At 35.5% G+C, this 21,882-nt stretch overlaps 1 protein-coding gene across 5 annotated transcripts in view; it reads left to right on the top strand.

The window, feature by feature from the left end:
- ALS2 (alsin Rho guanine nucleotide exchange factor ALS2) overlaps positions 1–21,882 on the top strand; it is a 75,592-nt gene that overhangs the window by 5,364 nt on the left and 48,346 nt on the right. For all 5 annotated transcript variants that reach the window (XR_014017997.1, XM_081261106.1, XM_081261105.1 and 2 more), the window contains 5 exons: positions 7,058–7,137; positions 9,580–9,734; positions 12,929–13,866; positions 17,758–18,115; positions 20,849–21,017. Coding sequence is in view for 4 of the 5 variants with exons in the window: in XM_081261106.1 (XP_081117232.1) it covers positions 7,118–7,137; positions 9,580–9,734; positions 12,929–13,866; positions 17,758–18,115; positions 20,849–21,017 (1,640 nt within the window). In the remaining variant the exon portion in view is untranslated. The remainder of the gene's footprint in view (positions 1–7,057; positions 7,138–9,579; positions 9,735–12,928; positions 13,867–17,757; positions 18,116–20,848; positions 21,018–21,882) is intronic.

The raw sequence follows: 21,882 nt of genomic DNA, 5'->3' as shown, positions 1-21,882 counted from the left end.
CTGAGCTACTTCCCCAGCCCTTTTAATATTTTTATTTTGAGACAGGGTCTTGCTAAGTTTCCCAGGCTGGCCTGAAACTTCCTATTTTACTGTGTTAGCCTCCCTAGTAGTTGGGATTATTGGTGTGTACCACTGTGCCTGCCTTACCTTTAGTAATTTTTCATGAATGAATGACTTAGTAAGTGCATTATCCTATTGGTAACAAAGTTGTAAATACGTAGCTTTCTAGATCAGCCTACTGAATTTATTCAATACATTAATTTACTGAGTTCTTCATCTGGGTGAAAATTTAAAGGCTAGTCAGCTCCTGAAGTAGTGTTAGGCAATGCTCCCTATGCATCACTTACTGTTGAGAACGCTGGGATTTTAAGTGGCTTTGACCTTCCATGGTGATTGATTTGTCAAGGCTTCAGTGCTAGGTGATCTTCCTTAACCTTCTGTAGTGCTTGGTGAAGGTTTCAGTGGCAGGATGTCCAAAAAAGAGCAGTTGTTATTGTATAGGTTATTTGTAAGTCAGATGTTTGAGTTAATCCAGGTGTAAATATATTGACTGAGACAAATATTTATTAAGCATTTACCCTGTGTACATTCCAGATACTCTTAAATTATTATTTGCTGTATTCACAATATAAATTCTAGCTTACTACATTATAATAAAATATGACCAACTAAAACTTTAAGAAGAAAATGTTAATGGGTACTTGAACTTTTGTTTTTGTGTGTGTGGTGCTGGAGATTGAAACGAGGGCCTTTATACATTGCTAGGCAAGCACTGAGTCATGGCCCCAGATCTTTTCCTTTTGTTTTGAGACAGGGTCTCTCTAGGTTGCTCTGGCTGGCTTCAAACTTTTGATCTTCTTGTCTGAGCCTCCTAAGTAGCTGGTATTGTTATTATTGTTGTTGTTATTTTGTGTTCATGTAATTTATTTTACTAATTATGACCCCCAAAGTGTAAGAATGGTGGTACAAAGGAGATACCAGGATATAAAACATGGACGGATAATTTAACTCTGATACTGTATGATAATGCATGTAAGAAAAAACATAATAGGGCTTGGTACTGTCCCAGGCATCTGTTAAGGGACTTAGAACTTATCTCCTGTGTATAAGGGTGGGGACTATTGTAGTATGGAAATTCATTTATTTACACATGTATGTTGTCTGTCTACAGATATTAAGTACCTTAGAAACATGCTAAGCAGCTAGGATATGCACCCTGTGTCCATGGAAATTTTAGACTAGCAAAGTACCTGGAATATAATAATAAAAAAATACATGCAATTTAGATGTTGAAATTTAAGCACTTGAAGTTTTCACTATGATCCACAGATTTATCTGTCACTAAGTTATTAAGGAAAAAGGACTTTATCCTTTTAAAGTTTACTAGAGATAAATACAGGAAATTCCTATACAATTTTTTCTTTTTTGCACTTGAGATAATAGTCTACTAATGCATTCCTTTACCACAAACATTTTATCTATATCCTGCCCTGTTCCCTCCAAGTTTAAGGCAGCTTACAAAAGTGTGTAAATATAAGATAAAATAAAGAAACAGAAAGAATGAAGCCAGGAGTGAGAATAGAATATACAACACATATATCGTAAAGTCCTAATCACCTACAAGCAGCATCATATGGGACATCCTCCTCTAGAATCCATAATCCTGCCTTTGTCTGTACTGATCATCTTTTTTCTTCTTTTAAAAAATATAGACCCTCTTGTGAAAGATGAATTCTTCTACACATGTTCTGGATGCCAGTCTCTTGTTTTTTGGTTGCTTTATAAAATTTTTATTTTATTTTTTTCACTCTCACTTTGGGACTTTGGTTCTGTCCTCTGTCCTCATCTCCCTGTATCTAGGATGATAACCAGTGTTGTGCAAACAGGTTCAACTATCTCATCTCCCCCACTTCAAACAAAAGGAAACAAAACCCTTGATCTTCACATTCCCCTTCAGCTACTGCTCCATTCCTTTGTTTTCCATTTCTACATTTCTAGTTCTTTGTTTTGGGTCTTCATTTCCCATTTAAATTCACTTTTTTTACAGTGTGGTTTTCACTCCCCAAACAGACCACTGAAATTGTGACCAAGCTCAGCAGTGATACCTGTTTTGGCAGATGCAGCGGACACTTTTTAAGATCTCTGCTGCCTTGACCTAATTGGCCTCCTCCTCTGCTTTGCTTCCATGTACCCACAACATGGTCGAGTTTCTCCTTCCTTTCGGACCATTTCTGACCTCAGTCATCTTTGTTGGGTCCCCATTCTGGTCAAGCTGTATGTGTAGGAGCTCTGTACAGCTTGATCCTGTGCCTTTCCTTTTTCTTTACCCACACTCGATGCCTATTGTGCTGATTTCAGATATTATTCATATGTCTTCCCATATGTCTTTCTTCTGAACTCCATGTTCTTATATTAAACTGCTAATTTGACAAGTACTTTCTTTTTTTTTCCAATGGTGGTGCTGGGGATTGAACCCAGGGCCTCGTGCATATAAGGCAAGCACTCTACCAATTGAGCTATATCCCCACCCTTGACATGTACTTTCTCACAGGCAACTTGAACTTAACAAAAACAAGAAAAATTTTACCAGAGTCTTGTATTTCATTTGAGGATCTTGTCTCTCTCAGTCTTTCCCATTTCAGTAAATAGAACCACTAAGCTTGGGGCAGTGGTACATACCTGTAATACTAGCTACTCAGTAGGCCGAGGCAGGAAGATTGCAAGTTTCAGGCCAGCTTGGGTAATTTAGTGAGACCCTGCTCAAAATAAAATTTTAAAAGGATATGGGGATGTGGCTGAGTGGTAGAGTGTTTGCCTAGCTTATATGAGAGGCCATAGGTTCAACTCCCAGGACTCAAAAAAAAAAGAAAAAAAAAAAAGAACCATTAACATATAGCTGTTCAAGTTAGAACCTGGAGCCCAAACTTGATACCTCTTCCTTTATGTCATTTATTCATCTCTTTCATCTCCACCAAGTTGGCAGATCTTGAGAGAGCCCAGATCTCACTCCAATGAGAACATGAGCCAAGGGAGTATTTATAGGCAGGATATTCCTTGCAAAATTAATTTGTGTGCTGTAAGTGAATATGTTCAGTATAAAATTGACTTAAATGTTTTCAAAGAAATGTTAATCATAGGGCTGGGGTTGTAGCTCAGTGTAGAGCATGTGTGAGGTCCTGGGTTCTGTCCTCAGCACCACATAAAAATAACTAAAATAAAGGTATTGGGTCCATCTACAACTAAAAAAAATTAAAAAACAAAGAAATGTAAATCATTGCCATTAAGTCATCAAAACATCGATAGAATATCTTGGTGGAAGCAGTACAACTTCTTCCTGTACTCTTCAAGGTGAAGTTAATGTTAAAAGTACAAGAAAGAACTGGATGCCTGTGTTTATAATCCCAGCTACTGTGGAGGCTGAGGCAGGGAGATCACTTGAGGCTGGGAGTTAGAGGCCAGCCTGAGCAACATAGTGAGACCCCCATCTGCCACCCCACTCCCCCCAAAAATACATAAACTGAAGGAAATATAAAAATAGTTAAAAGTTGGGAGACATGTACCAAAAATGGTAGTTGTTTTAGAATACAAGATTCAAGTCTCTTGTTCAAAACCCTTGGGGCAAGATGTGTTTTGGAATTTATATTTCTTTTTCTCTTAAGAATAAGGTGTATAAACCATATGTTATATAATACTTTGTGTAGGATCTATAATATTATTACATTATTATCATGTTAATATTTATGCAGCAAGATAGAGAGATATAAAGTCTAGACTACCTCACATTTGTTCAGGTCAGATTTTGCCGTCAGAGGGTTCAGGTCAGATTAGATTATTTCACCAAAAGAATTATGGAAAAAAATCTAGTTTTAAAAGCTTTTAGATTTTGGATTTCTGGCTAAGGTATTGTGGAACTGTAGGTGATTTGTAGCTCTTCTTTCTTCAATAATTAGCACATCTAGACCAGATTAATTTTTAGGGCACTCCCAGATTATGGTATTAAATGATATCCTCAGCACATACCAGCTTCTTTTTCTGTTATATGTAGCAGGAGGATGTGTATCCAGTGGAATCCAAAAATGGAGTTAGATCATTAAGAACTATTTGCTCTTATTTTTAAAGAGCATCTGAGAGTTTAATTACTTTACATTTTACTGTGGAAGAGATAGTAATTTAAAGTATTGGGTGATATACTTTAAAGTGGGTCAAGCTTTGTTCTTTGGCTTATAGAACTTAATAGCTACAAGGAATGCTAGAGACTAGTTTGCTTACTTTTTGGAGATACCATTGATCTTTGGAGAGGTAAAAAGGCAAGAGAAGCCCATGTATTCTGACTCCAAGTAAGTGATGCTTATATAGCATCACACAGCTTCTTTATGAGAGCTGCTTAATCTAAAACAGGTCTATGGAAGAAAGTTATTATTAATAGAAGAAAAGCAGTAGTACAGAGATCTTTCCCCTCAAAGAATGTAGGGTAAGGACCTTAAAGTTTAGAGGAAGCCCCATGATTAAACAATTTTATAAAACTTTACAAAATACAGCAATGAAAGCAATTAAGGAAGCTTAAGTGCTATTAAAAATCTTATAGATATCTTGGAGAGGCAATCCTAAAAATACTAGAAAAAGAAAAAATTTAGTTTTACTTCCCTTTTCTGTATGAATGCATAATTGAGAAAGAATGTCTTGATAAATTTACACATGTGAGTAAAACTTTATAACAAGCTTTTCATATTTAACTGTGATATTCCAATATTATTTCTTTCTTTTTTTTTTTTCCCCCAGTACCGAGGATTGAACCCAGGGACTGAACCCAGGGACGCTCTATCACTGAGCTACATCCCTAGTCCTTTTTTGTTTTGAGACAGGGTGACCCTAAGTTGTCCAGGCTAGCCTTGAACTTGCCATCCTTCTGCCTTAACCTATCAAATGGAATTACAGGAGTGTACCATGGTGCTGGCACATCTGTACCCAGCTTCCCTCTTCCACTTTGAAGAACTCTTGTGATTACCTTGGGTCCACCTGGATGACCAGAATAATCTCCCTTTCTTAAGGTCAGCTGATTAGTACCATGAGTCCCAGAGCCTGGACATCTTTGGGGACCATTATTCTGTCTACCCTGTACAATAAGTAAAACACAACAACAAAAACTTTGCAAAGCAGTTTATGGAATTTTAATTCAATTTGGGTTTAGGGAAACAGAGGGGTGGTGATAAATAAAGATGTAATTGTTTTTTTAAGAAAACTCTTGACTATGTGCAGTGGTGCTCACCTGTAATCCCAGCAGTTTGGGAAGCTCAGACTGGAGGATCACAAGTTCAATGCTAGTCTAAGCAACTCAGTGAGACTCTGTCTCAAAATAAAAAATAAAAAGGGTTAGGGATATTGCTTAGCATAAAATTGCCCCTGGGTTAAAATTCCTAGTAAGCATCTCCCAAAATAATAAAAACAAAAAGAAAAGAAAAACTATTCAAAACTCTGACACTAAGAATAAATATTGATGATTTTATTCACTTTACCAAAAGGCTCTCAATATTCTTGAGGTATTTTCCATGCAGCGAATCTATTGTGAGAAGTATGATGTGCTTATGTACTTCCGCATCCTCCCAGAGGAGTTCTCTGGCTTCCGAAGGGTACTGCTGGAATTTAGCCAAAGGTATAGAACTGCTTGATCTGCAACAGATAAGCACAGATTAGATCTGGCTTCAAAATTTCACTGTACACCACGAAATGTAGATTTTATTAAAGCTAGTTACTTATGCAAAAAATGCAGTAGCACTTAATGCTTGTATTTTTTAAATCAATAACATTTATTAAATTTATTCTGATTTACTTCCTGTTTACACAGTACCCTTCATCCAACTTTGAGTGATTCAAAATCTTTCTAAAATAAGCAGTAGGTAGAAAGTAATTTCCTTAAATATACAGATGGAAAACAGTAAGAATTCACAGGCAACCTGGAGTAAACAGATGGACCTTAGATTACCCCTGCCAGTATGGGCTGTTTCCAGTGCACTGTGAGCCATATCCTTTTCCAGAAAAAAAATCACAAATTTGTGCACAGTATTTTTGTGGTCCACATATAAAAAGGCTTCATTGCTGTTATTTTCATGAGCTTTGGTAACCTTAAAAATGTAAATATCTGAATTGAAATGCTTTCAGCATTTCTTCTGCTTCTTTATTTTTCAATGTCTTAATATTTATTCAACACTTAGTTTCTAAACAGGTGGGTCATGATATTTGTACAGTGATTTAAAAAAATTTTTTTAGAAGTTGATAGACCTTTATTTTGTTCATTTATTTATATGCGGTGCTGAGAATTGAACCCAGTGCCTCATACATGCTAGGCAAGTGCTCTACCACCCAGCCACAACCCCAGCCCCTGCACAGTGATTTTGATGTGGCTCTTTCCCACTGAATGGTGGATTTTAAAACAACTATTTTAAAATTCAAGCAACTTCTAGCTCTCTAGATGAGGCATGTTATTAGTTTTGAATTGAGGTTGATTTGGGGAAAATACTGCTAATTCCAATAAATGAAAAAACTTCCTTTTTTAATAATGTAACTTTTTGTTCATTACTGAAATACATAAAATTATTTGAATCTAATACGTTACTGAGGCGATTTTAGCAAATCTTCCTCAGTTGATATTTAAGTCTTCATATTTTCCAGAAACATTTTAAAAGTAACCTTAATATGTATGTGATTTTTGAACTTAACACATTGATTTTTGAATTAAACCACCTTCTTCATAATACAAAACAAACAAAAAATCAGTTGCCTGGAACACTACAATTTAACTGTAGTAGTCTTTTCTTCCTTGACATTACATTTGGCAGGTCAACAGGCATTTTTATAAGCTTGGTGGGCAGGCTCAGTCTAGATATTTGACTTTGGCAGGCAGGATGTGAAATAGTTTAAATAGTTTTGCTGTGTATTTATTGCCCAGTGAGTGTACACTTGTTAGTGGGCAGCCCTCCCCCCTCCGTTTTCAAGTCTGAGGAATAAAATAGCAAAGTATTCTTAACTCTCTTTGTGTTTACCCTGTTTTTTTCCCATTTAGGTCTTGATATACTCTTTCTGAAGAGGGAATGGTTTGGTGATGGAGTGCTCCCACTGACCCATGGACTCAAAGAAGAGAAGGTAAAATCAATTCTTCCTTCTCTTCTATTGTTCTAGGAAAACAATAAACAATTCTATGCCGGTAGCTTTTCTTCAGTTTAATTTTTTTGATTGTTGATGGTTGTTAAGTGGGAATAGTTAGTGACATTTGTAGTTGATTGGTAAAGAGAGAATAATATTAAAATTTGACTAGTAATAAGCTTTGTTGCTAGTTTCTTATGCTTGTAAAGACAACTAAATAGCTTCACTTCATCATTTTAAAGCTCTTGTAGCCATTTTTTTCTTACAAATAATTTCAAGTTTTCAGAGGTATCTTTACTAATTTTAATCAAACTATCCTTAGAAAACTAATCATGGAAGATATTTAGAAAGAAGGTTAAATTTGTGGCTTTTCTTCCATAGAACCATGGTTTACACAATAATAATTTAAGGGAGTATTGTTTAGCAAAAGTAGAGAAATTCTAGGTATTCAAAAAAATTGTTCCACATATCAACTAAATTTACCCCACTAAAATTTTTAGCACCTGTGTTCTAGTAAAAAGGAAAAGGGGGAAAATTATCATTGTGGCATGTAGGAAAACTTTGTAAAGGAAAACAGAATAGCTTAATATACACTTTTCCTAGAAGGGGTGGCTGTTAGATTATAGTCATTATTTTTCAGCTGTGAGTTTTGTATTATTTGAAATAAAATCATCAAATAAGATAGAATTCTTAGGCTGGAAAATGAATAAAGCCTGAAGGATTTTACTGGCATCTGTTGTAAATTTTTCTTAAATCTAAATAATGGAAAATAGTATAGAGTCTTGAAAAACTAGAAGAAGAACTACCATATGACCCAGAAATTCCACTACTGGGCGAATATTTCCAAAGGAAAGAAAACAAGAATATTGAAGAGATGTCTGATTATTGCAGCTCTGTTCACAGTAGCCAAGATATGGAATCAGCCTACATGCCTGTTAACGGATGAATGGATAAAGAAAATGTGGTATATATATGCACAACAGAATATATTCAGCCATGACTGGGCACTGTGGGCATTCCTATAATCCTAGCTACTGGGAAGGCTGAGGCAGGAGGATCACAAGTTTGGGGCTGGGCTGGGCACGTAGCTCAGTGGTAAAATGGCCCTTGGTTCAGTGTTCAATCCCTAGTACTGAAAAAAAAGAAAAAAGAAAAATGGAAAAAAAATTCAGCTATGAAAATTTGAAATCTTATCATTTTCAGCAATATGGAGAGAACTGGAGAACATTATGTTAAGTGAAATAAATCGGGCACAGAAAAGTAAATACCACAGGTTTTTACTTAACATGCTGAAACTGAAAAGTTGATTTCAAAGAAGTAGAGAATAGAATAGAATAGTGATTGCCAGAGGTTGGAAAGGATTGGGGGGTATGTGGAGATGGAGAGAGGGTGGTTAATGGGGATAGTATATCACTGTAGGGAAATATGAGTGACAACAATTAATTGCATACTTCAAAATTTCTAGTAGAGAGAATTTTGAATGTTTCCAACATAAAGAAATGATAAATATGCCATTTACCCTGCTCTGATTATCTGATCATTACACATTGTAGACGCGTATTGAAATAGTCACACTGCACCCCATAAATATGTACAATTATGTATCAATTACAAATCAAAACATTATTTTTGATACCAGGGATTGAAAAACAGGGGCATTTAACCACTGAGCCACATCCCCATCTCTTTTTTATTTTTTATTTTGAGACAAGGTCTCACTAAGTTGCTTAGGGCTAAATTGTTGAAGCTGACTCTGAACTTTCGATCCTCCTGCCTCAGCCTCCTGAAGCACTGAGATTACATGCATGTGCCATCATGCCTGGCTCAAATTATTTTAAAAACTTAAACAGAAATTATAGATTTAAACTCAGCTTAAAGTAAAATATGGATTTCTATTTCTCAGATCTTTCTCATCAAAACTTTTCATCAATTATAAACTAATTTTAAAATAAGACTTCATCTTGGGGGTACTTTATTTTTTTTTAGTTTTTTTAGTTGTAGATGGTCATAATACCTTTATTTTGTTTACTTAATTTTTTTTTTTAATGTGGTACTAGGGAACAAACTCAGTGGGTATGTTTTAACTTGACTATTTAAACAAGGTGTTAATTAATGTATTGAGAAGTTAGAATCTCAAAATTTTATGCTCCCAAATCATAAAACGTCCAAAAATATCCAGTTTTTTTCTTTCTGCTTAGACAGAGAGAAATAATTTGTGGGCTTAGATTATCTTCCAGCCTTTATGTAAATAGTTGTTTTTTCTTGTCTCCTATATCAAAACCAAAGCATAATGTAGGCGCTAATTAATTAAACTTTTAGGACCCAATCATCCATGAATCCTGATAAAAAACATAATTTCATGGAAAATATTAAGACCAAAAGATACAGTTTTGAATTGTAAGAAAAAAAATATATTTATATATTTTCCCCAAATGTTTATAGTTCAACAGAAGCAGAAGGATCCAAAGAAAGAGGCCTGGTCCATGTCTGGCAGGCGGGATCCTTTTCCATCATACCAGAGAGATTGCCAGGCTGGGGAGGAAAGACTGTTCTTCAAGCAGCCCTTGGAGTGAAACATGGAGTTCTTTTGACTGAAGGTATTGAAAAGAATGGTTTAACAAATACTAACTAAAATGGTAATAAATGCCTGAGTGTGTAAAGTCAGGTAAGAGAGTTATTGAATGTTAGGGGTTCTCAGTGAACTTTGCTGCTTATAATAGTCAATGTTTATCAAACATTTGTGTGCCAGAATTAACACTAAACATTTTCCACATTTTATCTTTGAATCTTTACCTTATGACGTGGCTGCTATTGTTATTTACAGATAAAATGAAGGTCATAATAAATAAACTGAATGTCAGGGAAGTTAAATAATTTCCCTTTGCATACATAGCTATTTAAAGTGTCAGAATCAGGATGGGAACTCAGTCTGATTTCAAAACCTACTTTTTTTGTTTGTTTTGGTACTGGGGATTGAACCCAGGGGGGCATATAACCACTGAGCCACACGCCCAGCCCTTTATATTTTTTATTTTTTGAGACAGGGTCTTGCCTAGTTTCTTAGGGCCTTGCCAAGTTGCTTAGAGCCTCGATAAGTTGCTGAGGCTGGCTTTGAACTTGTGATCCTACTACCTCAGCCTCCAGAGCCAGTGGGATTACAGGTGTGCACCACTGTTTCTGGCCCCTCAAAGCCTAGTTTTTAAGTCACTGGACTGTATTGTATCAGTACAGTTTTTCTCAGGCATAAGTAGCAGCTCATAAGAGCACATAAAAACTTGTGCATCTAAAATAGAAACGTGCTAATGTAGAGTTGCCTTTAGTCCCCTGCCTCCAATGAGGATTGAACTCAGGGGTTTTCTACCACTAAGCTACATTCTCCAGACCTTTTTATTTTTCATTTTGAGACAGGATCTTGCTAAGTTGCTAAAACTGGCCTTGAATTTCTGATCCTCCTGCCTCAGTCTCCCAAGTTGCTGGGATTATAGTTGTGAGCTTTGAGAGTTGCCTTTAATCTTGATGTCAGTTTATCAAATCAATCGTGGCAAATTTGATTTGGGCCAGGATTGCCACTGATTTCACTAATTCATACATTTTGCTGTATAAACATTTATTAAATATTAAATGCTGCTTTGGTATTTTCCTTCTAGGAACTAAGGGAAGATAAACTCTAGGAAATAAAGCTTAAATCTGACTTTGGAGTTCTCAAGCTCATAAAAGTAGAATACTGTTGTTTTGAATGAAAAGTTGGAATATGTTCATTAAGATATTTGGAAATCTTCAGTAAAAGCTGGGACAATTGAGGGATAACTTGAAATATATATAAATGTCCTATTATTGTTCGTGTTTAAAGCAGTATCCTCAAAGATGCCTACGCTCCAGAAAAAACAAAGTAAAAAATCCTCATTTCACACAATGTGAGCATATTTTAGCACAAAGATCTCTAATGTTATCCTTTTCAGGTGAGAAAATGAATGGTTCTGATTGAATGCTAAATTGATTCAAGATTCTTTGTCTCTATTAAATTTGACTGTTAGCTCATAATTCATTGATGCTCCGTTATTATGTATTTCAGGGTAAAAATAAAGTGGTGGGGAAGTTACATATCCATTTATTTGCAATGTTGCTCTTGCTAGTGGAATAATGTTACTTGAAAGAGTGAGTGACTATTGTTTTATTCCTTGGGAGAAAAGTTTAGAAAGTCTTAATCAGTGAGCTTACTTTCCCATTCTTCTTCTTTTTTTAAATACTCTTTTTAGTTATAGATGGACACAATGACTTTTTTTATTTTTTATTTTTTTGTGGTGCTGGGGATTGAACCCAGGGCCTTGCACACGTGAGGCAAGCACTCTACCAGCTGAGCTATATCCCTAGCCCTGCACAATGACTTTATTTTTTATTTATTTATTTTTCTGTGGTACTGAGGATTGAATCTAGTGCCTCACATGTGCTAGACAAGTGCTCTACCACTGAGCCACAACCCCAGCCCCCCATTTATTTTTTATCCAAGCATAAATTTCTTAATAAAAGTTCCTATATTCCCTCTAGCCACTATTGTGTTTTTCCCTATATAACTATTGTGATGAGTTGGTGTGTGTAGCTATATATGCCACATACAACAGGACAGAGATAAAGTTTGCATTTTTTCAATTATCAACTTAATTGCTGCCTTGAGGGGAAAACAGTACTTATTTCTTCATTAATCAAAAAATATGGATAAGTTTCTGTTCATATAGAAAAGAAGGAATAGTAAATTTGATTCAATATTTTTTAAAACTTACGGTCAAGTCTTTGTTACGCTTGAATTTTTAGCCAGCCATATGTACATGCTCCCAAACTCCTACAATATAGCAATAAAATTAAGACTTATAGCTACCTGGATACATAGAAGTTATAATTTTGTGTATATCTCACTGCCTTTCATTTTAGTTCTAAAGTTAGTCATTTGTTAGTTTCGTTTGCTTTCTGCTATATTTATTTTGTTGTGACGATTTGCTTTTTAAATAAATCTTATCTTAGAAAGGCTCTCTAGTATCTGGTATAATATATATATATAATCTAGAAATTACATATGATGTGACTTACATGTCTTGTTGATACTGGTGCTTTCTGTATAACCTAGAGGCATAAAGCCACTTTCCTAGTCTGGATCCAAATGAATCTTTTATTTTTATGCCATTGTATGATTTTCTGTTGCTCCAACTTCTAGACATTAGCAAATGTGTCTATTTTAATATCTTCTGCTTACTTTATCCTATGGTTACTTTTTTCTGAGTATTTGGTATCTGCTTCTCCAGTAGACTGTTACTACTAGCTAGAGTTTAGTAGTAGATTCATGCTGGGAGTTTTAGGATGGGGCAGAAGGAAGAGTAATAATACCCTTTGACTAAAAGTAACCTGCTGCGGTTTGTAAATTCTCATTATAGTATAGAATGTTTATTTGTTAAAAGTTATGTTATTTGTTGGGGCTGGGATTGTGGCTCAGAGGAAGAGTGCTTGCCTCACATGCGTGAGGCACTGGGTTCGATCCTCAGCACCACATAAAAAATAAAATAAAGATATTGTATCCACCTATGACTAAAAAAAATAAATATTAAAAAAAGTTATGTTATTTATTAAAAGACAAATAAGTGTGAAATAGTGTGTGTTTGAATCAAATCGCTACAACTGTCCTTTGGAAAGAATTTTTAAAAATTCTGTTTTGTTAAATATGGGGGCGTAGTGCTAGAAGTTTGCTGATAAAATTTTTAGTTAATTCACTAACCTTCTCTTTTTCTTTTTTTTAAACCTTCAGATGGTGAGGTCTACAGCTTTGGGACTCTTCCTTGGAGAAGCGAATCAGCAGAAATTTGTCCAGATAGTCCCATTCTAGAAAATGCCCTGGTTGGGCAACATGTTGTTACTGTGGCAACAGGGAGCTTCCACAGCGGAGCAGTGACAGAAAGTGGCGTAGTGTACATGTGGGGGGAGAATTCTGCGGGTCAGTGTGCAGTAGCTAACCAGCAGTACGTGCCAGAACCGAATCCTGTCAGCATTTCTGATTCTGAAACCAGCCCTTTGTTGGCAGTCAGGATTTTGCAGTTGGCATGTGGCGAGGAGCACACTCTGGCATTGTCAATAAGCAGAGAGATTTGGGCATGGGGTACCGGTTGTCAGTTGGGTCTCATCACCACTACCTTCCCAGTGACAAAGCCACAAAAGGTGGAACATCTTGCTGGACGCGTAGTGCTACAAGTCGCCTGTGGTGCTTTCCACAGCCTGGCACTTGTGCAGTGCCTCCCTTCCCAGGACCTGAAGCCAGTTCCTGAGAGATGCACCCAGTGCAGCCAGCTCCTCATTACCATGACTGACAAAGAGGACCATGTGATTATTTCAGACAGTCACTGTTGCCCTTTAGGTGTGACACTATCAGAATCCCAGGCAGAAAACCACGCCAGCTCTGCCATCAGCCCCTCTGCTGAGACCCTTGACAGTCAGGGAGGAGTGTTTGAGAACACGCTTGTAGAAGCTGGACTGCCGCTTGCCACCGAATTGAACATTGAAAGCACCCCCACCACAAGTGGTGATACTACTTCCTCCCAACAAAACATCCAGGGAACAACTGAAATTTCTTCTGCCAGAAACATACCATCATACCCTGACACCCAGGCAGTAAATGAATACTTGCAGAAACTGTCAGATCATTCAGTAAGGGAGGATTCAAAGAATGGTGAAAAGTCAGTGCCACCTCAGGTACTTGCTAAATTTCATAGCCTAAGGGTATTATTGGAGTTGAACTATATGCACTTTGCTTTAGAAACTTGGAAATGCTAAGATTTTGTGGTGTGTTTTAGTTTGTAAGTTTGACTATATTTCTGTTTTATTAGGTGAGCCTAGAGAAAAGAACCTATATTAATTAAAAATCACTATGTTCATATTTTGATTCTTTATCATGTTGAAAAATGTCTTGCTGGGCCTATTTTGGAATTAGCACCCTCCTTTTTTTTTTCCTCCTCATTAGTGACCCCCCAGCATGGCTAAGGTACTGAATTTTGGTGGATCCCTGAATAGTTTAGTCTAATATAATCACATATGCACAGAATGTTCTGAGTTCTGTTTTGGAAAGTCCTTTACTTCCTAACAGGGAAGGTTGCAGGGTGGCAGATCCTTCAGTTGTAGGCAGAAAGACACTAAAAGGCATTCTGTTGCGTTTTTGTCAGTTATAGCTGTGGTCCTTACTGAACTTTATTTGGTTGGGAGGTAATGTTTTCTTATCTTATTAAAACCATTCTCATTTTGAATATTTGTGGCAAGATGAACAAAAGCTTTTACCTGTACCTTGCAATAAAGTTTGAGTCTCCCTGTTTAAAACTAATTTTTCTAAAAGGATAATTTCTGCTTTTTACTTAGGTGTAGCTTTTTGATTTTGCTTTTACCCAAACCCTAAAATTAAGAAACTAAAATTAAAAAAACATCTAGTCATAGAAGATCTGCCATGTGGTATTTTTTTCATGCTTTAAAAACCATATAGTCTCTTGATTCTTTATTGCTGTTGTTACTCTGTCAGAATGAGAGCATGGAGGTATTTTTAGAAATAATCTTTATTTCACAATCCATTCATGAAACCATGTTGATATTTCATTTGTAAAAAGTTAATAATAACTGGGTTTTTTCAACTTTTATTTGGCACTTTTAAAATTCTTTTTAGTTAGACGGGACAATAGAATCTATTTTGATATATTTATACAAACATGGAATATATCTTATTCTAATTAGGATCCCAGTCTTGTGGATGTATAGGTAAGATTCACTGTGGTATATTCATATATGTACATAGGAAAGTTATGTCAGATTCATTCCACTGTCTTTCCTATTCCTATCCCCCTTCCTTTCCCTACATTCCCCTTTGTCTAATCTGCTAAGCTTCTATTCCCTCCAACCCTTGTTGTGGGTTAGCATCCACATATTAAAGAGAACATTCAACCTTTGGTTTTATGGGGATTGGCTTATTTCACTTAGCTGATAGTCTCCAGATCCATTCATTTACTGGTGTATATCATAAAGTCATTCTTCTTTATGGCTGAGAAATATTCCAATGTGTATATATGCCACAGTTTCTTCATCCATTCATCTGTTGGTGGGTATCTAATAATAGCTGTTTTCTAATATTAACTCTAGTCCCAGCTACTCAAGAGGCTGAGGTAGGAGGATTGCAAGTTTGAGGCTATCCTGGGCAATTTAGCAAGGTGACCTTGTGTAAAAATAAAATAAAAATGTCCGGAAGGCTGTAGCTCAGTGGTAGAGTGCTTGCTTAGCATGTGTGAGGCTGTGAGTTCAGTTCCCAGTATTGCCAAAAACAAAACAAAAACCAAAAGAACATTCATAGACTGCACATGCTTATAAAAAAAAAAGTGTGATTAAAAAAAAAGTCATTCCTTTAATTTACTAAAGTTTAGTTTGTTATATATAGCTTATTTAATTATTAAATTGCCATCAATGACATTGCATTTTACTTTAGACTTATTTTGTTAAATATTGAAAGTTTTTGTCACTTGTGCCAGTTTTGGCAATGTGTGTTCCTATTAAGTTTAATTCTTTCTTCATAAACAGCATTTCAGTCATATATTCAACTTAGAAATTGAGGTTTGGGACAAGATTTTTCTCCTCTGGCCAGATATAACTGAAAGTGTTTCCCATTTATGTGAAGTAAACCAAAATGTTATTGGTTGACCAGTACTCCTAAATTGTCTTTCATCAAAATTGCTGGTTTTGTATTTTTTTCTGTCTTGTTTTTGTTTTATTTATTCACTTACTATATTCTCCAATGTAATTAAATAGAAAGACTGAATTAGAATAATAATTTAATGTTTATATAAGGTACAGATATTTTGTTTATTTGTTTTTCATATATGTTTTCTTTGGCAGTGCTGAGGATTGAACCCAGGACCTCATATACACTAGGCAATTGCTGTAACTCAGGGCCACACCCCCAGTCCAATAGATAGCCTTTTGTTACTTTTCCACTACCTAGTGGTAAGAACACCTTAATAGTCACCCCTAAGTATATCACTACTTCCGTAGTGAAACTTCATAAAGGGTGGAATATTGAGGTTGGTTCTTCTGAGCAAATTATGAGATAAAAAAAAAAAAAATACACACACACACACACACATATTTGTATCAGAGATTAAACCCAGTGATGCTTACCCACCGAGCCACATCCCCAGCCTTTTTTAATAGTTTATTAGAGATAGGATCTCAATGAGTTGCTTAGGGCCTCACTAAGTTGCTGAGACTGGGTTTGAATTTATGATCCTCCTGCCTCAGCCTCCCAAGTTGTGGAATTACAGGCATGCACCACATGCCCAGCTAAGTTATGAGAATTCTATTACCAAAGAAGTAACAGGGTTTTTATTTATCTTTCGTTTCATGTGATTGGTATATTTTTTATTTCATTGACTTATTACAGACTACTTACTTTGTGTAGAAATAGCTCTCCTGAATTTAATATTTAATTCAAGAAAACATATTGAGTACCTGCTACACTTCAGAAACTATACCAGGAACCAGGAATTATTTAAGAAAATCAGAAGCCAAAGTGAAGTACTATATATATTTTATTTTGTTGTTTTGGTTTGGTTTGGTGGTAGGGATTGAACCTTGGGCACTTGGGCTGAGCATGCATTCTGCTGCTGAGCTACACCCCCCAGCCCTGGTTTGTTTTTTAATTCAGGACAAATTAAGGAATGTGTGGCTATCCTTTGGGATCTTAGGGTAGAATAAGAAATGATTTTTTTTCATTATAATTATGCTTATATGCCAAAAAGCTTTTTTTGTGTGTTAACTAGGTATATTTAATGACTCTTCTTTTTAGTGAACAATGGTATTTATTAGCTTAGAGTAAGTTTCAGCTCATTTTTTTACTAAGATAGTAGAAAACTTTGGTTTGACTTTTTAATATATCTGTGAATCACATTAAGGACATTGGTTCCAGGTGTTTAATTATTAACGTATCATTTTCGCTCTCTATAGTAACAAGAGCAAAGGTAATCCCGCAACTTGTCTAGCTACTGGGTCATGGAAAATAACTCATTGATAAAAGAAGCAGAAAGCCTTAACATAATTCTGAGGATGTTAGATCAGAGACCTAACTTATTTTTCTGTTTGTATATCCCATATCTAAATTTCCATTTATAAAATGTTCTTAAAATCTTATTTTTTCTGCTATTTCTGAGTAGCAATCTGCAAGTTTTCCTAAAAGTGATCAGTAGTAAAGCTTGGATTTTTTTTCCACCTTATATCCAGGGCTGTGTCAGTGTACCTTATATTAAAGCCAGTGTTTTTTGTATCTTTCCTTCTCCTCTCCTCTTTTCCTTTGCTTGATTTTATGAAAACAGTTAGAGCTTATTTTTAAATGTCATGAAAAAACACAACATCCAGACAGAAGGAAGTACTTCAGATAAGAAACTGAAGTACTAATATGTTAACTGTGATCAAGAGGGGATACTTTTAAGTTGGAGATGAAGACTTCTCTTGTTTAAATTTTTTATATGCATATAGTGATGGCTAAATTTTCTTTATTGATTATTTGTCTTATAAGGGATTATATTTTTATGTTCTTTTTTTTATGTGTGTGTATTTTAGCCTCTTGTAGAAGAAGCAGTTCCTAATCTTCACAGCCCACCAACCACAAGCACCTCAGCCCTCAACAGCCTGGTGGTCTCTTGTGCATCTGCTGTTGGTGTGAGAGTGGCTGCTACCTATGAGGCTGGGGCCTTGTCTCTTAAGAAAGTTATGAACTTTTATAGTACAGCCCCTTGTGAAACTGGAGCACAGGCAGGCAGTAGTTCCATAGGCCCAGAAGGTCTGAAAGACAGCAGAGAAGAACAGGTTAAACAGGAGTCAATGCAAGGAAAGAAAAGTTCAAGTCTTGTGGATATCAGGGAAGAAGAATCAGAGGGAGGCAGTCGAAGACTCTCCCTCCCTGGATTACTGTCACAAGGTAAGGAAATAACCAGCTTTGTGAACTGACTTCTGGTGAACTGTAGATGCTATCAGTACTGTATGCTATATTATAATAAATTAGGTTTTCTGATTATGGAGCTGACATACTCAAACTTTATATAGTTTTATTAAAATGGTGGCTTTAAAAAAAGGGTTACATATATGCTTTGCTTTAGAAATAACTATAGAACATAATTTTTTCTTGATGTCTGCTTCTGCTTATGAACCTTGTTATGAATCTTTATTTGTTCTGGAATGTGGCAGTAGCCTTATTTCCTTATTGGGACCTCTAATCTAAATCAATGAGTTTGCAGATAAGAGCATTGGGTAAGTGAATTTTTAAGCTTCAATAAGAGAAAACTTCATTTCTGTAACCATTAGTAATGTGGTTACAGAGTATTTAGAATATTACACAGTTGGGGTTCTTTTGCATTTTCGAATCAGTTTTGTAATCTCAGCCAAGTAGACTTTTGCTTCCTTGAAATGGTCTGCAGACCAATAGCATTAGCATTATCTGGGAACTTGGTAGAAAGGAAGAATCTCAGACTTCTCCCTAAACTTACTGAATCAAAACATGCATTATAACAAGGTATTGAGGTGATTAGTGTGACATTAGTATTTGAAAAGTATGAGGTCAGACTAGAAGTTGTCAAATTTTTTTGTAAAGAGCCAAAGAGAAATATGATTTGTAGGTTACACAGTCTGTGATAACTGCTCAACTATGCTGTTGTAACATAAATGCTACTGCAGACAGTCTATAAATGAATGAAGTGCGTATTTCAATAAAACTTTATTTATAAAGACAGACAGTGGGTCTTATTTGATCTATGATCTATAATTTACCAACCCCTGATTTATACCATTTTGTGTAGAGCTCCAAAATTAGAAATCCTAGCCTGACTAAAATTTACCTCTCATGGCCCTGTTCCCTACATTTGATCTATTTCCCACAGTTTCTTGTGCCACTGTGTACTTCTCTTATCCGATCTCCTGATTCTCATTGCCACTAGATTTTTATGTATGATATATATATGATATATAAGAAAGCCCTTGGGTTCTATTAAGCCTGTAGGAGAATTAAAATTTTTTCATCTTAAATATCCTTTAGCTTTTTAAGTATACATAATTTTGAGATCTCTTTGACCCACAGATGTGGAATATTCATTTTGTTATGTCACTAACACACTTCCATGCTAAGGTCAAATTTTACTTAGTAATCTAAAGTATACCTAGAAAAATTTTATTTTTTCTCTCTTTAAAAATTATCTGTGGAGGGCTGGGGATGTGGCTCAAGCGGTAGCACGCTTGCCTGTCATGCGTGCGGCCCGGGTTCCATCCTCAGCACCACATACCAACAAAGATGTTGTGTCTGCCGAGAACTAAAAAATAAATAGTAAAAAAAAATTTTCTCTCTCTCTCTCTCTCTCTCTCTCTCTCTCTCTCTCTCTCTCTCCCCTCTCTCACTCTCTCTTTAAAAAAAAAAAAAAATTATCTGTGGAGCTGGGTGTGATGGCGCATGCCGATAATCCCAGCAACTCAGGAAGCTGAGGCAGGAGGATCACAAGATCAAGACCAGCCTCAGTAATTAAGTGAGGCCTTAAGCAACTTTTGAAGTAAGACACAGTCTCAAAATCAAAAAACGTAAAGGGCTGGGGATGTGGCTCATTGGTTAAGCGTCCCTGGGTTCAATAAAAGGAATAGGAAGAAAGCAAGAGAAAGGACACTGTGAACGCTCATCCTGATATTACTGACTTTGAAGATGGACAGAGAGGGTGCCTCAGGGTTCAATGCCCAGTACCAAAAAAAAAAAAAAAAAAAAAAATCTGCAGTACATCTTTGAAGAAGCTTCAAGTAGTTTATTTGGGTCTCTATGCTTACAAATTGTACATTAACCAGAAAAGAATGTAAGAAATGATGATCACTTTGTGGTGGCCCACAAGTTAATGACTAAGTTCATGAGTGAATAGGTCTGCACTTAGTGACATTTTGATGATTTTCTTCAAAATTTATCTTGCAACCACATTGGTATATAAGATTTACATAGTGTGGTGTATGTTTGTTATAATTTTGAATACTACAAAGATGGCATCATCCTTTCAAAAGATTATTTCTCTATAAAATAATTTGAAATATACAGGCAAAATGCAAAAGCTTTTAATACTAACATTTTATAAGCCTTTTTCTACCATACAAGTTTTGAAATTTTTTATCTAAAATAAGTCCTTTAGGGGACTGGGGCTGTAGCTCAGTGGAAGTACACTTGCCCCGCATGTGTGAGGCACTGGGTTCAAAATTCTCAGCACTGCAAAATAAGTAAGTAAGTAAATAAATAAATAAGTCCTTTATTACAAATGTACATGACTATTAAATCCCCCTTTTTTCAGAGAACCTATCAAAATATGCTTTAAAATACCATGTTAATGTATTTATTTGAAAAATTCTCAATTTTTAATCCCCTAGGATTATTGGCATGCACCACCACACCCAGCTCCACAGATAATTTTTGAAGAGAGAGAGAGGAAAAATAAAATTTTTCTAGGTATGCTTTAGATTACTAAGTAAAATTTGACCTTAGCATGGAAGTGTGTTAGTGACATGGCAAAATAAATATTCCACATCTGTGGGTCAAAGAGATCTCAAAATTTTGTATACTTAAATTATGATACTCTGTGAAAACTGTATCTTTTCCCTGGCTCTCTGCTCCTTTATCTTATCTCTGGTTTCTTTTTAGTTTCTCCCAGGCTCTTAAGAAAAGCTGCACGGGTGAAAACCAGGACAGTGGTTCTGACTCCCACATATAGTGGAGAAGCAGATGCCCTTCTGCCTTCTCTGAGAACAGAGGTGTGGACCTGGGGGAAAGGAAAGGAAGGGCAGTTGGGGCATGGCGATGTTCTGCCTAGGTAAGTGCAACAAGCATTTACTGATAAAAGTTGGATTAAACAAATAACTGCCCGAGTATGAAGGTCTCTACATGTCCATTTCCTCTTAGAGGAAATCCGGTCCCTCTAGATCCAGGTTATAATGCACCATTAACTCTGCTAAAAAACAAAACAAACAAACAAACAAAAAACTGTCACTTTAGCCTTGAATTTGCTCCTAATAATAAGGACTTAAGTATTCATGGTATACTTTTCCATGTCTCCTTTGATGTATGTTGATCTTGGAATTAAAAAAAAAAAAGCAATGTTAAAGATAAGATGATATTTCATTACATCATTTGAATAGTTAAAATTTTTAACTTATGCGGTAATACCAAGGTTATTTTATCCAAAAGATGTCTCTCTGCCACTGTCAAAATAACTATAACTGAAACACTAAATTATACGTACATCAGGGAAAAACTATCATTATGTTTAATATAAGTATAGAAATGTTTAATATAAGTATAGAAATACTTATATTAAAAAGTATATATTTGTGAAGCTTGAAGATGTGTAAATGGAATGATTGTCTAAAACAATGGGTTGATATAAATGTCTGTTCTTAGCAGAGTGAAGGATACTATGAAATTAAAAAAAAAAAATTTAACTCACCCACTTCTATAGTTATGTTCTACTGTGTCCTTAGTATACCCTCTGCTATAATGAATCATTTGTAGTTCTGTGGTTCTTAAAATATTCTGACTTATGGGGGTTCATTAGTGTTCAATAAAAAAAATTGAATTAAAAACCTTCTAAAATTATTTATAAAATTTGGAGTAGTGTGAACATATATGTTATTGTTTATTTTAATGTTCATTTTTACTGAAAAGACCCTATAATTTGA

Source organism: Spermophilus citellus, assembly GCF_964194105.1.
Source record: "Spermophilus citellus genome assembly, chromosome: 11".
Classification (NCBI taxonomy): Eukaryota; Metazoa; Chordata; class Mammalia; order Rodentia; family Sciuridae; genus Spermophilus; species Spermophilus citellus.
This window is presented reverse-complemented; position numbering and strand designations above follow the sequence as displayed.